Here is a 22,008-nt window from a genome sequence, read left to right as displayed (position 1 = left end):
ACGCACAAGTTACCATTGTCATAATCAGACCTCTTTGAATGCAGAGCATGTTAAGCTGGATGTACTGAAGGAAGCTGCATGGAAATAGGCAGGACCGTCTTTAAAGGGGGGGGGCCCGGGCCTAATTACTCCTGGGGGGCCAAAAGTAGTGGCCCCGTGGGCCCCCTGCCGGCATCCAAACTCTATTGGCTGCGGTGCCTGATGTAATCAGGGGTGCCCGGCCCTATAAGAGTGCTCCGGACTGGGTCCCTTTCATGTTGCCTGCTAGGAGGAAGTGAGGTGAGATCACTTCCTCCCAAGTAACAGAGTGCCGCTGGGGAGGTGGAGGAGGCATACACAGGAGGAGGAAAGGGACTAAGGAAGTCAAACTCTTATCAGCCTTGGCCATCCAGCTCCCACTGGACCCCACGGAAGCTGGGAGGGTGGCTAAAATATTATGTAAATTAGTATATGTGTGTGTACCTGGGTCTGGGGCAGTACATCTGGCCATGTGTGTGTGTATGTGTGTGTGTGTGTATCTGGCTCTGTGTATGTCAGTAGTGTCTGCATCTGGCTGTATGTGTGTGTGTGTGTGTGTATCTGGCTATGTGTATGTCAGTGTGTGTATCTGGATGTGTGTGTGTGTGTGTGTGTGCATCTGGCTGTATGTGTTCTGATCCATCACATAAAATTCAGATTAATAAAACATTGAACGTAAGGTTGTAATGTAACAAAATAGGTAAAAAGACAAGGGAGTGAATACTTTTGCAAGGCACTGTATACATGTGTCAGTATGTGTAAGTGTGTATCTATTCACATGGCAATGCATTCATCCCAGCAGTCCAATGCCAACACTGCACACACATACGCTAACAATGCACACAAATACACCCCACATTCCAACACTAACAATGCACACAATTACACTCCTGCGTTCCAACAACGTTATACACAAATACACCACTGCATGTGTGTCTGTGTTCATGTGTGTATCTCAGTGTTTTTGTAAGTGTACGTCTGTGTGTATGTCGCAATCCATACATCCCAGCATTCCAAAGCCAACACTGCACACAAATAGTGCCTGTGTTAGTGTGTATCGCTGTGTGTGAATGTGCCAGTGTGTGTATCTGTGTATGTGCACCAGTGTCTGTATCACAGTCTGTGTATCAAAGTGTGTATCTGAGTGTGTGTATGTGCTAGTGTGTGTGTATATGGCAGTGTGTTTGTGTTAGTGTGTGTGTATCTGTGTGTCAAGGTGTGTGCATGTATCAGCGTGTCAAAGTGTATATATATCTGTGTTAGTATGCATGTGCATACATCCAGGCAATCAAACACACCGCTGCAAACACAATCATTATATACAAACACACCCCTGAATTCAAACTCCAAAATTGTATACAAACATACCTTTTTACTCACACCAATACTACACACAAATGTACATCTGCTTCCCAAGACAATACTACATCCAAACACACCCCTGCGTGCAATTACAAACGGTACATACAAACACACCCCTTTATTAAAACGCTAAAATTATACACAAACACCAGCTCTACACACAAAAGCACACCTGCATTAAGAGCCAACACTACATACAAACACACACCCTTGCATTTAAGTGCAAACACACACAAGTACACCACTGCATTCCAATGGTAACAGTACATGCAAATACACCCCTACATGCACACACATAATCTATACAAAAACACTGCTCACAAACACAACCCTACAAGAATGGCCAAATGGTAGATCCCCAGGTGGCATAGAATATATATATATATATATATAAAGCGGCACTGTCATGCAAAACTTGCCTTTCCCTAAGCGCTTCCCCTTCTCTCCCTCTCTCAGGATCTGTTCTATTTTTTTTGTTCTTCTATCTGCTCTAGTTTTCTTTAAAACATAGTAGTCCCTGTATTTTTCCTATGCCTGACGAGCTCTGACCTACTTCCTGTGGGTCATAGAAGTTTTCCCACAATACTCACCCTTTCCTCCGTGATCTTGCGATGCCTGCTTTCATGATTCCCGAACATCCTGTCATTTAGACAGAACGCCAGCGAAACTACCGAATTTTGTCCTAACAGAATGAGAACAGTTTGTTCATTCATGTTAGGACGACATTCAGTACTTTTGGGTTGGTTCAAAATTTAATTCGAATGAATAAAATTCCAATTAATTGCAAGGTCTTAATTTAACTTTTATTTCAACTTTGAGGGACCTGACAACCCATACAGTCCTCCTGCAGGCAGCACTGAAGCCTCCTATTGCAGCCATGTGATTACTGTGATGGACTTGCTGCAAGGGGATTGTCAGTTAGTCCTCCTGGACCAGCATCATCAGGGCAGACGGCTGGACATGCTATGCTACCCGGAGGCATTAAGTCACATCTCCTTAAGGACAGCATAGTACGCTGCCATCCTTAAGGGGATAACCACTACAAAAATAAACAATGCACAGTTGTAATTCTCGTTTGAACATGGCTGCTGCAACTTCTCATGCTTGTTTATTTTACCTTATTGTTGTTTTTTAAAATTCTCCTAACTTTATTAAGATCACAAGAGGATACAAATACAGCTTACTGAAACTAAGTAAGCACTGTCATCTTCTGACAGAAGAGTATATGCTAAACAATATTCACAGTAATTGTAACAAGTTCATGAACATCATATTCTTACAGAAATACATGGATTTATTTAATAATCAATGTAGTGTTGTAAGAAGGAAACCCATGCAAGGTTAGAGATAAGATGAGAGCTCATTACTACATGTTGTGAATTAAATAAACATCTTTGCCCCCTCCCATCTCATATCAGACTTGTTCAAATGCTACAGCACAATGCATCCTGCTATGTTACCAATTATGTTACCAATTTAGATTAATGGAATACACAGTAATCCCTTTCAAAGGATTTGCTGTAGCCCCCATCCAACAAAAATAAATTGATTAAAAAAATGACTTCCCCTTTAATCAGATACTACCTATAAAAACAAAAATAATAATAACAAAAAGAGATACATGATGTATATTTGAATATGTTATTATAGTTCATCCTTTAAATTACTCATAAAACTAAATTTCTTCTTGTAAATTTCATCTTCGCTCCAGCAAGGGTAGATAAATAAATCCTTCCTGTGAAATTATGACATTATTAATCTAAAATTCATTGGATTTGAAGAAAGGTAGATGGTAGAATAAATCACTTTAGATTCATTTCATGTGAATTTGTATTTCAAAGAATTAAAAAATACACTAAATAACTAATATTATTTATTTTGTGCAAATAAGATTGTATTATATTATTATTTATAAAGTGCCTACAAGTTCAGTAGCGCTGTACAATAGCTGGACTAACAGACACGTATTTGTAACCAGACATGTTGGACATACAGGAACAGAGGGCCCTGCTCAATGAGCTTACACGTGGACTAGAAAAGTAGGTTCCTAGGATAGAATTCATAATATTAACAAGAAAACAAATAAAATGAAAACAAATAAAAGAAAAAGAAAACAAATAAAATTATTCAACAAACTACATGTAAATAATGTGCTTATAAAAGGAAATGGGGAGAGGTATAAAAGGGCCAAAATAATGCTAATAAATATGATTAGTAGGCTAACAGCATTTAAATCTCTATATGATTTTTTTATAGCATTATTTTGGCCCTTTTATACCTCTCACCATTTCCTTTTATAAGCACATTATTTACATGTAGTTTGTAAATATAGATATGTGTGTATATATTGTGACAGAGTCTATGGGAGGGTAATAGAAGGAAGGTCTTGCTGCAATTTTGAACAAACTAATAGCTGAATGGATTTTTGTGCACAATGTAAATAAACCACACCTTTTTTGCATAAGAGACTGTTGTTCTATACCTGTTACCCTTGAGGACTGTCTTGCTTTGCCCATAAAGGTCACAAGATATATATATATATATATATATATATATATATATATATACACACAGGTAGTTCCCGACTTTACGAACTAATTGGTTCCGAAGCCTAGTTCATAAAGTGAGAGTTCATAAAGTGAGAACTAATTTCCCATAGATCACAATGTAATAAACATGGGTTCCGTTCCTGACCAACACATTTTTCCATTGAAAACCTTAATTATGAAGTACAAATACAAGATGAAAGCATAACAAATACATATATGTTGTAAGAACATTAAAAGAAGACATACCATATTGAAATCTTCATCAGTTATCTTCCTCCTCAACCACATGTTGCACTTGTTGAATGTAGCACTGCACTTGTTTCTGGTTCGTTTAAGACACTCCATGTGTCTCATTAACCCCTTCCAGCCTTCCCAAGTGTCTCATTACCCCCTCCCAGCATCTCCAGGTGTCTTAGTCCCTCTCCCAGCCCCTCCAGGTGTCTCATTGACCCCTCCCAGCCTTTCCAGGTGTCTTATCCCCTCTCCCAGCCCCTCCAGGTGTCTCATTAACCCCTCCCAGCCTTTCCAGGTGTCTTATTACCCCATCCCAGTGTCTCATTACCCCCTCCAAGCCCTTCCAGGTGTCTGCTTCCCCCTCTCAGTGTCTCATTGGCCCTTCCCCGCCCCCCCCAAGCCTCTCCATGTGTCCCATTCCCCCTGCCAGCCCCATCTATGTGTCCCATTTCCCCTCCTAGCCCAATCCATGTGTCCCATTTCCCCCCTTCCCTCCCTGTCCATGTGTCTATCCTCTCTTCCCTATTGTACTTGTCAATGTGTCTCTCCCCCTTCCCTCCTGTACCTGCACATGTGTCTCTCCCCCCTTCCTTCCTATACCTGCCAATGAGTCTCTCCCCCCTTTCCTCCTGTACCTGCCTATTTGTCTCTCCCCCCTTCCTTCCTATACCTGCCAATGTGCCTCCCCCCCTTCTTTACTTGTCCATGTGCCTCTCCTCCATCCCCTCCTTTCAGGTGTCTCTCCCCCCATCCATCCTGTACCTAATCACCATGGTACAGTACCCGGTCTGCCAGGAAGTGCTCTCTCAGTGAGCACTTCCTGGAAGACTGCAGTCCGCTCAGCCACGCTACAACAGCGGCAGGAGGGGAGCAGCTCAGCACAGCCCTCCCCTCCTACCAATCACCATCATTGTTACTCAGCTTGCTCTTCTCCTGCCCACAAACTCTGCTCCTCGGTCTGCATCCACGGAGCGCCGCCGGCACAAAATGTTGTCAAAATAAAATGGTGGCCGGTCCATGGAGCGTTAGTAAAGGCGGGAGTACGTAAAGCGGGAGTACGTAAAGCGGGAGATGCCTGTATTTCACTTCCAAGCAGCTGCATCATTACAGAGGGGCAATCTGTAATTCTTTATACTAATCCCTTATCCTGCAACTGGGCACCCAATCACAGCGGTCTTTAATCATTGTTATAAACTTTGTTCTTTGCACCTGGCAGACATAAAAAGTATACAGAGAAGTGCCTATGGCCATGTACCAAATTGGTTGAAATCATCTGGTGTTGTACGGGTGCAAACTGCAGACATTGTTCATAATTCGGAGGGTGGTATAGCGCCTACTATGTCCTTGCAGTTATGCAAGATAAAAAGAAACTGATGGTGTAGTATGTTGAATACAGTAATAAAAAGATGAAAAGAGGTAGTCCACTCACACTTTTTGGGAGCCTGGGTGTAGCTCCAACCTATGCGCTTGGACGGAATAATAATTGTCTCTATTTCCCTTCTACATATCTATGAAGATATTGTTGTAAAGAGAAACACCATCCGCAGACCCGTGGACTACAGCATATCCTTAGGTGGGGATTATTCCGCCCAAGCGAATAGGTTGGAGCTACACCCAGGCTCCCAAAAAGTGAGTGGACTACCTTTTTTCATCGTTTTATTACTGTATTTGACATACTACACCATCAGTTTCTTTGTTTTATCTTGTATATCTGCAAGGATATAGTAGGCACTACACCACCCTCCTGTTTCCCCCCCACTGGACTAGAGGTACTCTGGACTTGGTGACTAAGCTGCCTTTGAACTCTACTAGTATTCTACAAGCACTGAATAACCTCCCTTTTTGATTGTTCATAATTTGCAACGTTATACACAAGTAACAGGGGGGTCCATGGAGCATTCGTAAAGGCGGGAGTACGTAAAGCGGTAGTACGTAAAGCGGGAGATGCCTGTATTTCACTTCCAAGCAGCTGCATCATTACAGAGGGACAATCTGTAATTCTTTATACTAATCCCTTATCCTGCAACTGGGCACCCAATCACAGCGGTCTTTAATCATTGTTATAAACTTTGTTCTTTGCACCTGGCAGACATAAAAAGTATACAGAGAAGTGCCTATGGCCATGTACCAAATTGGTTGAAATCATCTGGTGTTGTACGGGTGCAAACTGCAGAGATTGTTCATAATTCGGAGGGTGGTATAGCGCCTACTATGTCCTTGCAGTTATACAAGATAAAAAGAAACTGATGGTGTAGTATGTTGAATACAGTAATAAAAAGATGAAAAGAAGTAGTCCACTCACACTTTTTGGGAGCCTGGGTGTAGCTCCAACCTATGCGCTTGGACGGAATAATAATTGTCTCTATTTCCCTTCTACATATTTATGAAGATATTGTTGTAAAGAGAAACACCATCCGCAGACCCGTGGACTACAGCATATCCTTAGGTGGGGATTATTCCGCCCAAGCGAATAGGTTGGAGCTACACCCAGGCTCCCAAAAAGTGAGTGGACTACCTTTTTTTATCGTTTTATTACTGTATTTGACATACTACACCATCAGTTTCTTTGTTTTATCTTGCATATCTGCAAGGATATAGTAGGCACTACACCACCCTCCTGTTTCCCCCACTGGACTAGAGGTACTCTGGACTTGGTGACTAAGCTGCCTTTGAACTATACTAGTATTCTACAAGCACTGAATAACCTCCCTCTTTGATTGTTCATAATTTGCAACAATGTCAGTGCGACACTAGTCACCATCACTGGGAGCACATTTCTGACACTTCATGTAGGTCCCCAGAGGGCTCTTATGTTTAACTCACCCCATGCCCATTATAGGCGCATGAATGATGTTTGGGGAATGTCTTGTGTAATCTCCTGTCTGGCCGTGGGGGCCTATGCAAAACCACCTGCTGGTTGCAAATGTGTCTGTAACAGGTATATGGGGCAGCAACCGTTGGTTGGAACAATTATGCTCAATACTTGAAAAGCAAGACTCAGATATAGTCAGATTTGCATATTATGGAGGGTAAGCCCTTCCAGAGACTATTCAAGCTGGACTAACTGCTGGCTTGACCCCTGGTCTCGGTACCAGTTTTTGCTGGTAGAACTACATCCCTGGTGGTGTTTCACTACAACTTAAGATTAGCAGGTTCTAAGCAAACCTGAACTAGGTTGGATTTCAACCTGATTAAATGCTGTTTTACTTTAACTCAGGGCCAGGATTTTAAAAATTCATACTATTTGCGTGCTGGCAGCAGAGAAATGAAAACCTTCTGTGCTGTGGAGGTTAACCATTTTGAGGCTGGCCAGTATGTGCTAGCAAGCTGCCACAGTAAATAAGAATAAAATAAAAAGTCTCCGGGGGTCAATAATATCCTAATACTACAACAAGAGATGTTGTATTCGTCCCTCAAGACCCCACTTGCCATGCAGCAGGTGGGGCTAAATCTACTTCATAATAAAAACTAGTTGGCAGACATTGCTGCCCAGTTGTTAGAAAGGCTGCAAAATTAAAGTGAGGATCTGTTCCCCCAAGCCACCATCAATGGGCATCAGGTGGGGGCTTAAAGGCATATAATTGGAGTAGACCCCACCGTGGCCAGAGGGAGCTGATTTAAAAAATAAATAAAAAATAAATGAGAAGGACATTCTATTAGATTCTATGGGGTCTCTAATTAAATATGCAAGTTTGTAAGACTGATACCCACGCCAGGTGCCGAATGGTCCCAAAGCTCCTGGCCACCCACCTTTCAATAAAACTACCCTACCTACCCCCTCACATTAAAAATAGTGAGTGGATCAATAAAACGAATAACTAGTTTTTTAAAAATGAATTACCCTGTATGTTTTTATTTTTACTCTCCATTTGCAATGTTTTCCGGGACTTTGCCTTGTTTAAACTGGATTATGATGTAATTTGCGAAATATTTTTACAAATTTCAAAGAAAATGGAGCATTTCATGTTAATACAAATTAAAGGTGATTTCCAAAGTTTTATTCCATGGTGTAAATGGAGAAGTGGAAGTTTCCCTTTAAACCAATCCATATTACATGCGGTCCTATATTGCACTGTAGAGCTGCCTGCAATGCATTATGGTCTGCTAGGAGTAACTGCTGGTACGAGTACCACCAAAAGTAAATAAAGAAAAATAAAGAAGCTACTATTTTTGTGTATGAATCATAAAACATACATAGCTTCCTGGGTAGATAAAAAAAATAAATAAAGAAAGAAAATAATAATCTGTTTTATATGCAACATTGACATTTTTCTGTGACCGTGTCTTTTTAGGATGGCATTCAACAATGGCACTGATATTTACACCTTCAGTCTATGGACTGACTCGCACTTTATCAGTTCTAGACAATTATGAAAAATTATACAGTAATTTAAATTTTACAGCATTTTGCTTGGTTGTGTTTTGACATTACTGAAGAACAAACAAAGCAATAGCCATTAATGTTAGAACTATTTTTGTTTCTAAAAGTATGCAGCAATGCAATATTGAGATTCAGACTGACGATTAAGTAAACTCTCAGTGCAGGTTCAGTCTCTCTAAGCAGATTGATTGCTGGAGACAATTAAAGTTAAATCACATGCCCTCCTCAAACACACCATACTGCCACAGTAATCTAGGGTTTCAATGATCAGTCCAGGATCATTAGCAATATTTTGAAATGGAGCAATATTTCAAATAATGTACTCATTTGGCAATGCTATAGCAGTAATAGCAGCATACCCATCTCTTGCGTATAACAAACTAACATTAAGCAGTGGCAGCTGTTGAACTTCTAAGATAGAGTGGCAATAGACTTCATACCCAGAATTATCTTGACCAACTTAAAGGATCAATATGGACATGTACCTTCTTATGAATGGGGAGCTAGTGATTGGCTTAGTGTATCAGCTAACCTCTCTGAAACCAATCAGCAGCACCCCTGGCAAGATACCAGATGTTATTGGAATCAATTAGGTTGTCATGGTGCCCGGAGTGTTTCTTTAAACCCATGTATTCAACCCTTGGCCAAGTGAGACATCATGCCTAGTTTATGACCACCAACCTATGTATTTGGGAAACAACAACCACTTTAAGAAGGTGTGACTCCACCCTCTTATGCTGTTACCTAGTGACAGACACAGATGCTCTAGCCCATGGGTCCTCAAACTCCGGCCCCCCAGATGTTGCTGAACTACAACTCCCATGATTCTCTGGCTATCTATGTAATTCAAAGAATCATGGGAGTTGTAATTCAGCAACATCTGGGGGCCGGAGTTTGAGGACCCCTGCTCTAGCCTGTCATTTAGGGTGTAAAGGAACTGGCAACTCAATGCACATCTAACAAGTGAAATTAGAAATCATATTAGATCATATTAAACCTGTCTGAGTGGTCTATAGCCAGAAAATGGGCCATTTTTAGAAAATGGTAAAAGTGGGTAAGGGTTGCGCTAAAATACAGTAGCCTGTACAGTAAAAACAAGACCAAATGCTCTAAATGAATAGACAACAACAAGTAGGCCTATATAGTAGATAAAAATTCTCTATTTAAACAACAGAAAAAATATATAATAAAACAAAGTCCATCCAAGTAGTAAAATGTTTAGAAGAGTAAAAATAAATAAAACATCTCATTGGTATAGCTGGATAGAGTATGTGTACAATCCTCAGGAGTTGATCCATCCGGGTTGTAAATAATCCGTATATGTGAAGACAAGAATAAAACACGACAAACTGCCAATAGTGAAGTATTGTAAATCCAAGGATAAAATGAATAAAAGGAGGATAGTACACTCACATTTGGAGGAGCTTAGGCCAGCTCTAGGATGAAGGGCGTTTAGCGGTACGATCTCCGCTAAGGGATATACTGGAGAAGTGTGTCCATCAGTCCGGCCTTGGTAATGTTGTAATCCACAATATATATAAAAAAACAGCAATAGTGCTCTCAGTTGGAAAAGATAAAATATATATACTCACAAGTGTAGAGCAGAGAATACTGCTCTATTAACACAGCACTGGTGGAATGATCCCCACCTATGGATTTCTTGAATCAGGATACAATAAAAAAGCCAGGAAAAGTAACAATAAAACGTGTATATAAAATACAAATAAAATGAATAGAAGATTGGTACTATAAAAAAGGTAACCAAAAAAAACTTTTTTATTGTTTAAAATACACAATTTAAAACCATTAACGCGTTTCACCTTTAAGGCTTTATCAAAATGGTGCATAACAGTATACCTGGCATGAAACCGTATTTAAAACATAATTAAAACAAGTTGAATATTTACAATTCCATAGACAAGACTTGTAGAAACTGTATAATATATTTTAAAATAAAAAACAAAGCTTTTACCTAGAAATATAAATAAAATGTGGGTATCACATGATCAGAAATAATTGGAGCAAAGCTCCATGGGAAATGTAGTTAGATAAGGGAGGGTGACGAGCGGCGAACACCCTTATCTAATCACTCCCCCTGTGGGAGCGCCTAGTTATAAATATCTAGAGCGAGCAGCTCTCCCTTATCGCTCTTGCAAATTATAATAATGTTTTGGCCCATTTTCAGCCTAGTCTAATTAAAAAATAGTATACGTAACAGGTTGATTTACATATAATTGTGTTATTTCTATCTTTTACTTAATGTGATATCTTAATTTCAAAATAACTACTTGTGCTGAAAATAGAGTAGACAGAAAGTTTTGATTTGGAAAAGCCTTGACATCATTAAAGATGACTGCTGAAAAATCACTGCAAGGTCTAATCACCGTTTATCAAGAAAGATGTCAAATATATGCAGGCCTGTCTTATTCATACTAATAAAAATGACATTCACTGATTGACTTTGAAGATCTACAAAATGAACTGGTAGCAAAAAATAGAAATTAGCTTTGACTACGCAAATTTAAACAATTTCAGCTGCAAGAATAATCTTTTTCTTATTTGTAAGATCCCAATTTATTTAGGATTTTTTGAAGTACAGAATCTAGGAATCACACGACTGTGTATTATTCAGGATATAAAAAAAAAAAATCAAAGCAAGGTGGAGAACCAAGTGGACTAATTCGAAAAATTCCACCCACATGCTCCTTTCACTGCACTGTAACAGTGCCATTATCCTTATTTTATTTTAATTCAACGTCTGAATTCAACACACTCCTTATATGCATTCTCTTTTGATAGGTCACCTGTGCCACTCAACAAGAAACAGAGTCAAGAAGGGCCACATTTTTACAAAAAATGTGGAATTCATTTTGAAATCACCTTAAATTTGCACTTTAGGAAATAACCTTGTTCTTAAAAGGGGGTCAACATGAATTTGCATCATCATTTTCAAGACTAAAGAGAGCAGATTATGTCACCAGTCAATAAGTAGATTTGAGAATTGGGATGCTTTATCAGCTTTAAAAGTTTATGATTAAACTAGTTTTTAGATGAATAATATATTAACCACTACCAAAAGACAAAACCGCATCTAGGAGGATTGGCTGGAGATTAGGCAAACACCAAGACGATTGACTGGAGAGTGTACAGCATATAACTGGCATTTAAATGTATAAGACATTCATATTGCGAAAGCAGAAGTACATTTCTATATAAGTGAATTAAACCTGAAGGGGGAAAAAAAAAGAATGTTAACACTTATGTCCTGAGTTCAGGTTCCAACCATATTCACTGAAATGTATTCTGACAGATGGCTCCAATCACAGTGATAATATCATTGGGGCAGTACAAAGTTTCAGAATATATTTAGAAAGCAAAATAATCCAATAACATGACAAAAGTTTATTTCAAAGATAACAATTTGTTTTGTTTGCAGGAAGGCTTTCTAATAGGGATCGACCGATAATGATACCAATAATCTGTGAACTTTCAGGCCGATAGCCGATAACTTACCGATATTCTGTACATTTACCTTTAATCTACTGTTAACTGAACATGTTTTATTTTTAATTTTTTTGCAAATCTATTTTTATTAAGGTAAATACAAAGAATATACATGCCAGTCAGAACTGTTTTCAAGAATATACATATGTACAGTTGCAAGAAAAAGTATGTGAACCCTTTGGAATGATATGGATTTCTGCACAAATTGGTCATAAAATGTGATCTGATCATCATCTAAGTCACAACAATAGACAATCACAGTCTGCTTAAACTAATAACACACAAAGAATTAAATGTTGCCATGTTTTTATTGAACACACCATGTAAACATTCACAGTGCAGGTGGAAAAAAGTATGTGAACCCCTAGACTAATGACATCTCCAAGAGCTAATTGGAGTGAGATGTCAGCCAACTGGAGTCCAATCAATGAGATGAGATTAGAGGTGTTGGTTACAGCTGCCCTATAAAAAACACACACCAGTTCTGGGTTTGCTTTTCACAAGAAGAATTGCCTGATGTGAATGATGCCTCGCACGAAAGAGCTCTCAGAAGACCTATGATTAAGAATTGTTGACTTGCATAAAGCTGGAAAGGGTTATAAAAGTATCTCCAAAAGCCTTGCTGTTCATCAGTCCACGGTAAGACAAATTGTCTATAAATGTAGAAAGTTCAGCACTGCTGCTACTCTCCCTAGGAGTGGCCGTCCTGTAAAGATGATTGCAAGAGCACAGTGCAGACTGCTCAATGAGGTGAAGAAGAATCCTAGAGTGTCAGCTAAAGACTTACAAAAGTCACTGGAAAATGCTAACATCCCTATTAGCGAATCTACAATACGTAAAACACTAAACAAGAATGGATTTCATGGGAGGATACCACAGAGGAAGCCACTGCTGTCCAAACAAAACATTGCTGCACATTTACAGTTTGCACAAGACCACCTGGATGTTACACAGCAGTACTGGCAAAATATTCTGTTAACAGATGAAACCAAAGTTGAGTTGTTTGGAAGAAACACACAACACTATGTGTGGCGAAAAAGAGGCACAGCACACCAACATCAAAACCTCATCCCAACTGTGAAGTATGGTGGTGGGGCCATCATGGTTTGGTGCTGCTTTGCTGCGTCAGGGCCTGGACTGATTGCTATCATCGAAGGAAAAATGAATTCCCAAGTTTATCAAGACATTTTGCAGAAGAACTTAAGGCCATCTGTCTACCAGCTGAAGCTCAACAGAAGATGGATGTTGCAACAGGACAATGACCCAAAGCATAGAAGTAAATCAACAACAGAATGGCTTAAACAGAAGAAAATACGCCTTCTGAAGTGGCCCAGTCAGAGTCCTGACCTCAACCCGATTGGGATGCTGTGGCATGACCTCAAGAAAGCGATTCACACCAGACATCCCAAGAATATTGCTGAACCAACTGAGGAAGCCAGATCCTGGCGAAACGCGTTTTGGTTTGAAGGACTTTTTGTTATGCTATGTTGATTCAATTGAATCTTGGCTATTATTTTTAATGTTATTTGTTATTTTATTTTATTGAATAAATTTCTTCCTGATTTATTGGATACCTTCCCATTTGCATTTTTATTCATCTATTGGGAGTGGAAGACATCAGGAGGAGACAAGGAGACAAGAAAAGGGTAGTGGATCCCCTATTAAAGATCCCGAGGCGTACACCACTAGAGCCAGGTGACCTCTTGGCTCTATATTTGTGAGTTCACAATTCATATGTGTGTTTTACCTTTATTACTCTTTTATATTACACATGTCTGCACTATGATTTGGTTGTCTGTCATTTGCAGGCTATAATACAGTGTTATCCATATCCATCGTTTATACATTTGTACAGGTATTTCAGTGCTCCATTTATTTTCTATCTTTTTGTCTGTGATTTGTGAAGGTTACGGGAATCCTTCACCTAAGTGTAGAGCCTGATCTCACCTTTCTGGAGGAGTGTGCACTTTTTTGTGTGTTATTAGTTTAAGCAGACTGTGATTGTCTATTGTTGTGACTTAGATGATGATCAGATCACATTTTATGACCAATTTGTGCAGAAATCCATATCATTCCAAAGGGTTCACATACTTTTTCATGCAACTGTATGTGTGCGTAGTGGATGCAGTGAGAGTATTTGATTAGTGAATGCAGTGTGATTGTGTAGTGGATGCAGTGTGTGTGTGTTTGTGTAGTGGATGCAGTGTGTGTGTTTGTGTAGTATGTGAAGTGTACACAGTGTGTGTAAAATGGGAGGGGCATTTTTTTTTTTAAACAATAAAAATTGTTTGGCCCCCCTACCTGCTTACTTACTTGGCATTCCCTGATGGTCCGGTGGCATGGACTGTGCAGTGGGGGCCAACAGCAAGCTTACTTGCCTTCCCAGCAGCTCCTTTCAGCTCCCCTGTCTAAATCTAGCAGTCAGCATGGCAATCTGTGGCAGCACTCTGACGGCCGCGAGATTTAGACAGGGGAGCTGAAGGGAGCTGCTGGAAAGTAAGAGCTTGCTGAGGGCCTTCCAGGACCGCCGGGGTGGCATGGGTCCGGCGGTCCTGGTCTGCAATATCGGTAACTCTCAAGGTAGATACCGAATATCGGCTAGACTGATAATCGGTCGATTCCCTACTTACTAAACGCATGTTTTTTTTGGGGGGGGGGTTTATGGTTACTTACATATTTGTCCAGTTTATATGATACATTTCTGCAGCAGACTTGAAAGAACCATATCTCATTGCCACATCTATTGATTTTCTTTATGATAACAGTAATAATTAACAACAACAATACTTGTGATCACAATAACATAATTTGCTTTTGTTTGTAGGAAAGCTTGCATGTTCTTTTTTTTTTAATGCATTCTTAAATATTTGTCCAGACTTTAAATACCCATATCTCATTGCAGCATCTATTGATTTTCTTTGTAACTTGAAATTTGACCCTAACCTTAAATATAGATTTCAGCAAGAAGAAACTGAGGAAACTATACAAAATTAATAACTGTAATACATCTCTAACAATAATTTTGAAGTAAGAAATGTAAGACAAGTTTGCATTATAAGTCTAGCTGTTGAACTGCTTAAAGTAACATGCATCACTCCGAGACAACTGTCTCATTGAAAAGATTTAGCATACAAAAGATTTAGCTTTGACTGAGACAGTTGCCCCACTTTGCAGGCTGAAAAAAACAGGTAAATGTGTTTTGTTTTTTTCTCCATGTTCACCTGCCTCTTCTTTCTTATTTTTTCCATACTAAGTACAGGGTCAGGGTGGACACAGATCTAATCAATTAGTGTCATTTTCCTGGTCTAGGAATGCTGGAAAAGTTGATTGGGCATGCTTGAACATTTACACATTTGCAGTTGAATGGTCTCTTCATCAAAAAACTTAAATATGCACACCAGTCCCAGTGCTAATATAAATTTTAGCTTTACTTACAAATCACTGAAACCACAACACATATATCAAACAGATAAAAGGACCAAGAAAACAGTGATATGGCTTGAAGACAATTAACACATAGAAGCATATATCTAAATAGCCGACCAGAATGAGACAAGTCACAAATAAACCCAAGTTCCCTTAGGTAGTAGTTGATAGTAGTTGATAACCCACGTATATACTACATTTTAAAAGTCGAGCCAGAAGATGCTGCTTAGGATTTTCTGTTTGCTCTTCAGAGATTAGCCCTAATTGCTCTGATCGCTTTCTGGGGAGCATGCCTGGCAGACTCTAGGTAATAAATCAAACTATTCTAAAATGCTATAAGCTATTATAGTGCTTGGAATGTTCTATTAAGCCTTGATATAGAGTGCCCTCCACTAATATTGGCACCCTTGGTAAATATGAGTACCAAGGGTGCCAATATTAGGGGAAAGCAGGGGGGCACAAATAAATAAATATTTGTTAAACATGCATGGCACAATATTTGACACACCTATGAATTCATATGAGAAAAATATACTTGAAGTATATTCCCATTTAAATTTTACATGTACAATGTAACTAGGAACAGGAAATTGTTCAACCATGAACACATGGGTTTCACATCGGTATAAATATGAGGTAACAAATCTCCTTACTCATTCATCACAATGGGTAAGACCAAGGAAATGGCAAAAACACAATGGCAAAAACCTCAGACTCTTAATTTCTTCTCTTACTTTCAGGTACTAACTGAAGATTGGAAGATTGTCTCATTTACTCTACCTTTGTCACCATATTATTATTTTACTATTAAATGTTGCCATTTATACCTGTTGTTTAACAAAGTAAAATAAAAAAAAATATATATTGTTATTTTCAGTGAATGAATTCCACCAATATTTCATATGTGTATATATAGTTATTAATATTTGGGTTGGTGTAATTTGATTGGTAAACCTTTCAATTGCATACATCTTTGCTCTATCCACCACCTTTCTCTCCATCCTTTTCCTTCCTGGCTATTAATACTAGTACCTCCATATTACATGGTTACCATATTTTACCTTTAGGGCAATACTTAACAAGTTCCAATCAACTGGAAATGTGTCTATATTGTTTTAACACACTGTGAAAAGGATTTAAGTGGCCAAAAAATGTTCAAGGATCACAGCTGTAGAATTACAGAAGTTAGTTGCGTCTTGGGGTGAGAGTCTCCAAAACTTCAATCTTGAGTCACCTACACGACCACAAGTTGTTTGGAAGGGTGTAAATAAAGCCAATTCTCTCATCCAAAACCAAACTCAAAAGTATTCAGTTTGCCAGACACTACTGGAATTTCAGATGGGATCGGGTTCTATGGTCAGATGAAACAAAAATAGAGCTTTTTGGCAATAAACACCAGAGGAGGGTTTGGCACACAGAAAGGCAGTCAAATGGAAAAGTATCTAATACTCACAGCTAAATATAGTGGTGGCTAATGTTTTGAGGAGAATGGAGGTTTCTGCCAGAGGACCTTGACATTTTGTTAGAATACATGGCATCATGGACTCTATCAAATCTTAACAGATATTAAGTAAACACCTGACTGCCTCTGCCGGAAAGCTTACAATTTGCCATGGTTGGATCTTACAGCAGGACAATGATCCAATACTTACATTAAAATCCACACAAAATCAAGATCCTTCTTTGGTCATCCCAGTCTCTTGAACCCCATAGAAAACCTGTGGGATGTACTGAAAAAGAATGCCCACTAGTGTTGACCTTGAAATTTGAAGGATCTGGAGAGTCTGTATGGAGAAATGGTCTCAGATCCCTTGCCAGGCAGGCCTCGAAATCAGGCATTATATGAGAAAACTCAGAGTTGTTATGTTGGCAAAGGGAGGTAGCACAAAGTTTTGACTAAAAGGATGACCGTAATTTTGCCACACATATATTTAAGAAATATCTAGTTTTGTGTTTGCTGTTTGATATCCATGATAGCAGAGTATTTTGTGAATTTCTTTAACAAAAGATCAAAAGGTTATGGTGCTGGTTATGTGTCCACGGACTGCTGTACCCAAACAATGACACATTTCCAAAATTGGTAGGCATTACTAATGCAGAAAAATGAACTTCCACTTTTGCATACTTCTGCAGACCAGAAGAACCAGAAGTGTCCAACAAAGCCAGATAAGTGTTTAAGACATTCATAAACAGGTTAATAGCTTACTGTGGGAGACATTCAATTCAAGAGACATTCAATTTACCATAAATTGCTATTTTAGCGAATAGACCATGGATACTATTTTTAGATTTAGCAATGAGATAAAATTCCCAACTCACAGTTAATTCTTGATCTCGTTCCATCATTATGACCGTTCGGTTAACTGTCCTCAGAAGCTGCACCGTTATTTCTTGAATGTGATGGTATGTAGAAATCTGTAATAAATTCATTTGCACACAGTATGAGGTTTGGTTAAATAAACAGACATAGAAAGGACAACTAAAATGCATTATATCTTGATCTAGACAATTACCAATGATTTTGCTGGGCACTTGTCATTTAAACAGAATAGTCAAAATGCAATTACTGATTTTGACATTATATTAAATACATAAACCAAAGTATCTCTAAGATGCTATACAACACCTTCATTCCAACTGTATACACGCCGTCTGTGTTTGTGCGTTTGAATGTGAGCATGTTGTTGTATACAGTATGTGTGTGCATGTAGGGTGTAGTATTGGTGTTTGAGTGAAGGGGTGTGTTTCTATATACTTTTGAGTTTGAATTCAGAGGTGTGTTTGTATGTAATGTTTGCAAGGGTGTGTTTGCATGTTGTGTTTGATTGGCGAGATGTATGACATGCATTTACAGATATACATACACATTAGCACACTGATAAATGCACACATCTGGACACATGCACACTCTGGCACAGACTGGTGTATACACACACAGACACATACATAAACTAATGTGCACACACACATAGATAAAAACACTGGCACATCCACACACATTGATACACACTTACACACACTGACACAGATATGTACACACACTAAGATACACACAGACACATGGGTACACATGCAGGGGTGTAGGTGTGTGCAGTGTTGGCGTAGGAATTCTGGGATGTATGTATTGCCACACAGATGCACACTTTCACAAACACTGAGATACACACAGAACACAGATACACATGCAGTGGTGTATTTGTGCGCAGTGTTAGTGTTGGAATGCAGGAGTGTATTTGTGAGCACTGTTGGCGTTGGAATACAGTAGTGTATTTGTGTCCAGTGTTGGTACTGGAATGATGGGATGTATGCATTGCCACACGCATAGATACACACTTACACACACTAACACTCATTTACACACACTGGTACATATACACAGACACGCAGGTACACATTATTTATCATGTTATTATTTATACAGCGCCAACAAATTCCACAGCGCTTTACAGTGGGTGGACGAACAAACATGTAGTTGTAACCAGACAAGTTGGAACCTGCTCAATAAGCTTACATGCTAGAGGGAGTGGGGTAAAGTGACACAAAAGGTAAGGATAGTATTAGACTAATGACAGTTGCAAGAGAGGAATCAGTCGGGAGCTATTAACAGTTTAATTACGTTTTGAAGGTGTGGAGACTGGGTGAGCATCTAACGGAGGAGGGAAGTGAGTTCCACAGAATCGGTGCAGCCCTCGAGAAGTCTTGAATGCGAGCATCAGAGGTGGGAGTACAGACAGAAGATAGACGGAAGTCTTCAGTATAGCGTAAGGGCCTAGACGGGACAACCTTGTGTATTAGGAAGGATAGATAGGTGGGAGCAGTATTATGTAGAGATTTGAAAGCAAGAACCAGAATTTTAAATTAAGCCCTATATTTTACAGGAAGCCAATGTAGGGACTGACAGAAGGGTGAGGCGTGGGAGGTGCGGGCGGACAGGAAGACGAGCCTCGCCGCCGCATTCATTATGGACTGTAACAGCGCAAGTTGGAAGCATGTAAGACCACTGAAAAGCGGATTACAGTAGTCAAGGCATGGAAGGGCAGGGGAATGGACCAGCACCTTAGCGTTAAGTAGGGTCGGATGCGCGTAATGTTTTTTGAGATGGAAGCAGCAGGAATTGGTGATAGAGTGAACATGAGACGTGAAGGAGGGGTCGGAGTCAAAGAGAACACCTAGGCAGCGAGCCTGCATGGTGGAGCTGATGGTAGCACCATTGACTTGGAGGGAGACAGACACAGGAGTAGCAACACTTGAGGAAGGAAAGACCAGAATTTCAGTTTTGGTCAAGTTGAGTTTAAGGAAGTGTTTAAGGAAGAAATAGCAGTGAGGTAGTCAGAGACACTAGTCAAGAGGGATAGGGAGAGATCAGGAGAAGACAGATAGCTTTACGTGTCATCCGCATAGAAATTATATTGGAAGCCAAAGGAGCTAATGAGTTTACCAAGGGAGGCAGTATAGATGGAAAACAGTAGGGGACCAAGGACTGAACCTTGGGGGACACCAAGAGAGAGGAGTTGGGGAGAAGAAGCAGAGCCAGATAAAGAAACACTGAAAGAGCGCCGAGAGAGGTAGGAGGAGCACCAGGAGAGAGAAATATCTTGTAGACCAATATTGTGGAGGATGAGAAGAAGCTGTTGATGATCACAGTGTCAAAAGGCGCAGAAAGGTCAAGGAGAATTAGGATAGATTAGTGACCACAAGATTTTGCAGCGAGTAGATCATTGGATACTTTGGTCAGTGCCGTTTCCACAGAGAGCTTAGCGCAGAAACCAGATTGAAGTAGGTCTAGCAGAGAGTTGGACTCGAGGAAGTCTGCCAATCTCAAAAGGCAGTAGCGAGATAGGACGGTAGTTGTGTGGGAAGTTGGGGTAAAGGTTGGGCTTCTTTAGAATTGAGGTTAGAGTTGCACACACACAAATACACACATACAGTCAGATACAAACACTAACGCAAACACAGCCAGATACAGACATACACACAGCCGATACAAACAGTCAGATACACACACACAGATACACACACTTAGTCAGATTCACACACGAACACACACAGTCAGATACACACACAGTCAGATATACATATACAGTCAGAAACACACACATACACACACACACACACACACACCATATACACAGTCAGATACACAAACACACACACACTGGAGAAAGTTACTTGTTCCTAATACAAATAATTCTGTTTTAAATTGAAGTACAATTTCACTTGTAAATTCCATCATTGCATACTAGGGCGCAACAGTTATTTATTTATTTATTCATTTATTTATTTATTTATTGGTGTAAAGCAGCATACTAGAAGTATATGACTGTATGTACAGTATAGTTACACCATTAATCAAAGCTATATCTGGATTTCTATTTACTTCGTGCCTCTTGAAATTATCAGGAGGAGAAACAAGGGGACAGTTATTTGTGATGATCAATTGCACATGCTAGCTAGTTTTTTTTACAGACAAATCTATTAACCATAAGTGTTTTAGTCCAGTGCCAACTGTAGATCAATTACTCAGATTGATATTTTCAAAGCATAAGATGGAAATGCATAGCAACACTGAAAGCTCAACTAATGTTCTGGTATAAATGGGGCAGAAATTGTATCTTCTATTTCAGGTAACCTTTCCTGACTCATAGCTATGTGGACATGCCAGGCCATTGTGGATCAAAACTGTCACTGGATCAAAACAGGACGTTTTAATACTCTGTTTACTTATATACATTTAGTATATATGTGTTTTGTGAGAGTAAAAATCCATACATACATCTTGTAACTGGGCACATCTAGGCTCTCTGTCAACAATTATTATAAATGTATCAATTTTTGACATCAGAGACAGTTAATGGAAAAGGAAAAAACAAAAAATATTTCTTACACTACAGTGTTAAAACTTGTTTGAAACAAGACACAAGACACTTCCTGTCTCTGGCTGCCTTTCTATCTTTCAGGTTATACAACCAAGCACAACTTGTTTTATGTGCTCTAATAAGCACTTTTATTATTCTGGTGTAAACTTTAGGGAATGGCTTTTGTTTTGGTTGTTGGAATTCGACTTGACCTCCTAAAATAGGTAGTTCCTGGATAACTCTTGAAAAGAAAAGTGCCCTTTTAAACCTTACTAGTAAAACCTGGCATTTTATCAGAAAAGTGAACAACAGTATGTAAGTATTAAAATCAGAGAATGATAGGAGACAGGGCCAAATATACCTCATTTGATAATTACATGTACTTGCTAAATATACACCTATTGTTTAGTCTGACAAACAGACACATTATATGATGATGAATGACTACTCAAACACCAATTTGAGGAAGATACGTTATCTAACTCTTCTATATTAGGTGAAAGGCTGATATTTTTTCTATGCTTATTATAATGATTGAATGAAAACTATCATGCATCCATTAGAAAAAAGAAATACATTGATCACATTGTCATCCTTGTGACAAAAAGCTGCCGAGCTGTATATAGGGCATGGCTTCTAGCTGTGTTTGAGGTTGGAAGCAGTGACCGGAAGACCCTAA

General features: G+C 39.3%; 1 protein-coding gene across 1 annotated transcript in view; it reads right to left on the bottom strand.

Moving 5' to 3' along the window:
- The window catches only part of DOCK2 (dedicator of cytokinesis 2), an 816,002-nt gene that overhangs the window by 312,133 nt on the left and 481,861 nt on the right, over positions 1-22,008 (bottom strand). Inside the window, exon 27 of the mRNA XM_063447503.1 lies at positions 17,794-17,889. Within this exon, the coding sequence (XP_063303573.1) occupies positions 17,794-17,889 (96 nt within the window). The remainder of the gene's footprint in view (positions 1-17,793; positions 17,890-22,008) is intronic.

The sequence above is a fragment of the Pelobates fuscus genome, chromosome 3, assembly GCF_036172605.1.
Source record: "Pelobates fuscus isolate aPelFus1 chromosome 3, aPelFus1.pri, whole genome shotgun sequence".
Lineage (NCBI taxonomy): Eukaryota > Metazoa > Chordata > Amphibia > Anura > Pelobatidae > Pelobates > Pelobates fuscus.
Note: the sequence above shows the minus strand (reverse complement) of the source record. Positions and strands in the feature narration are given on the sequence as shown.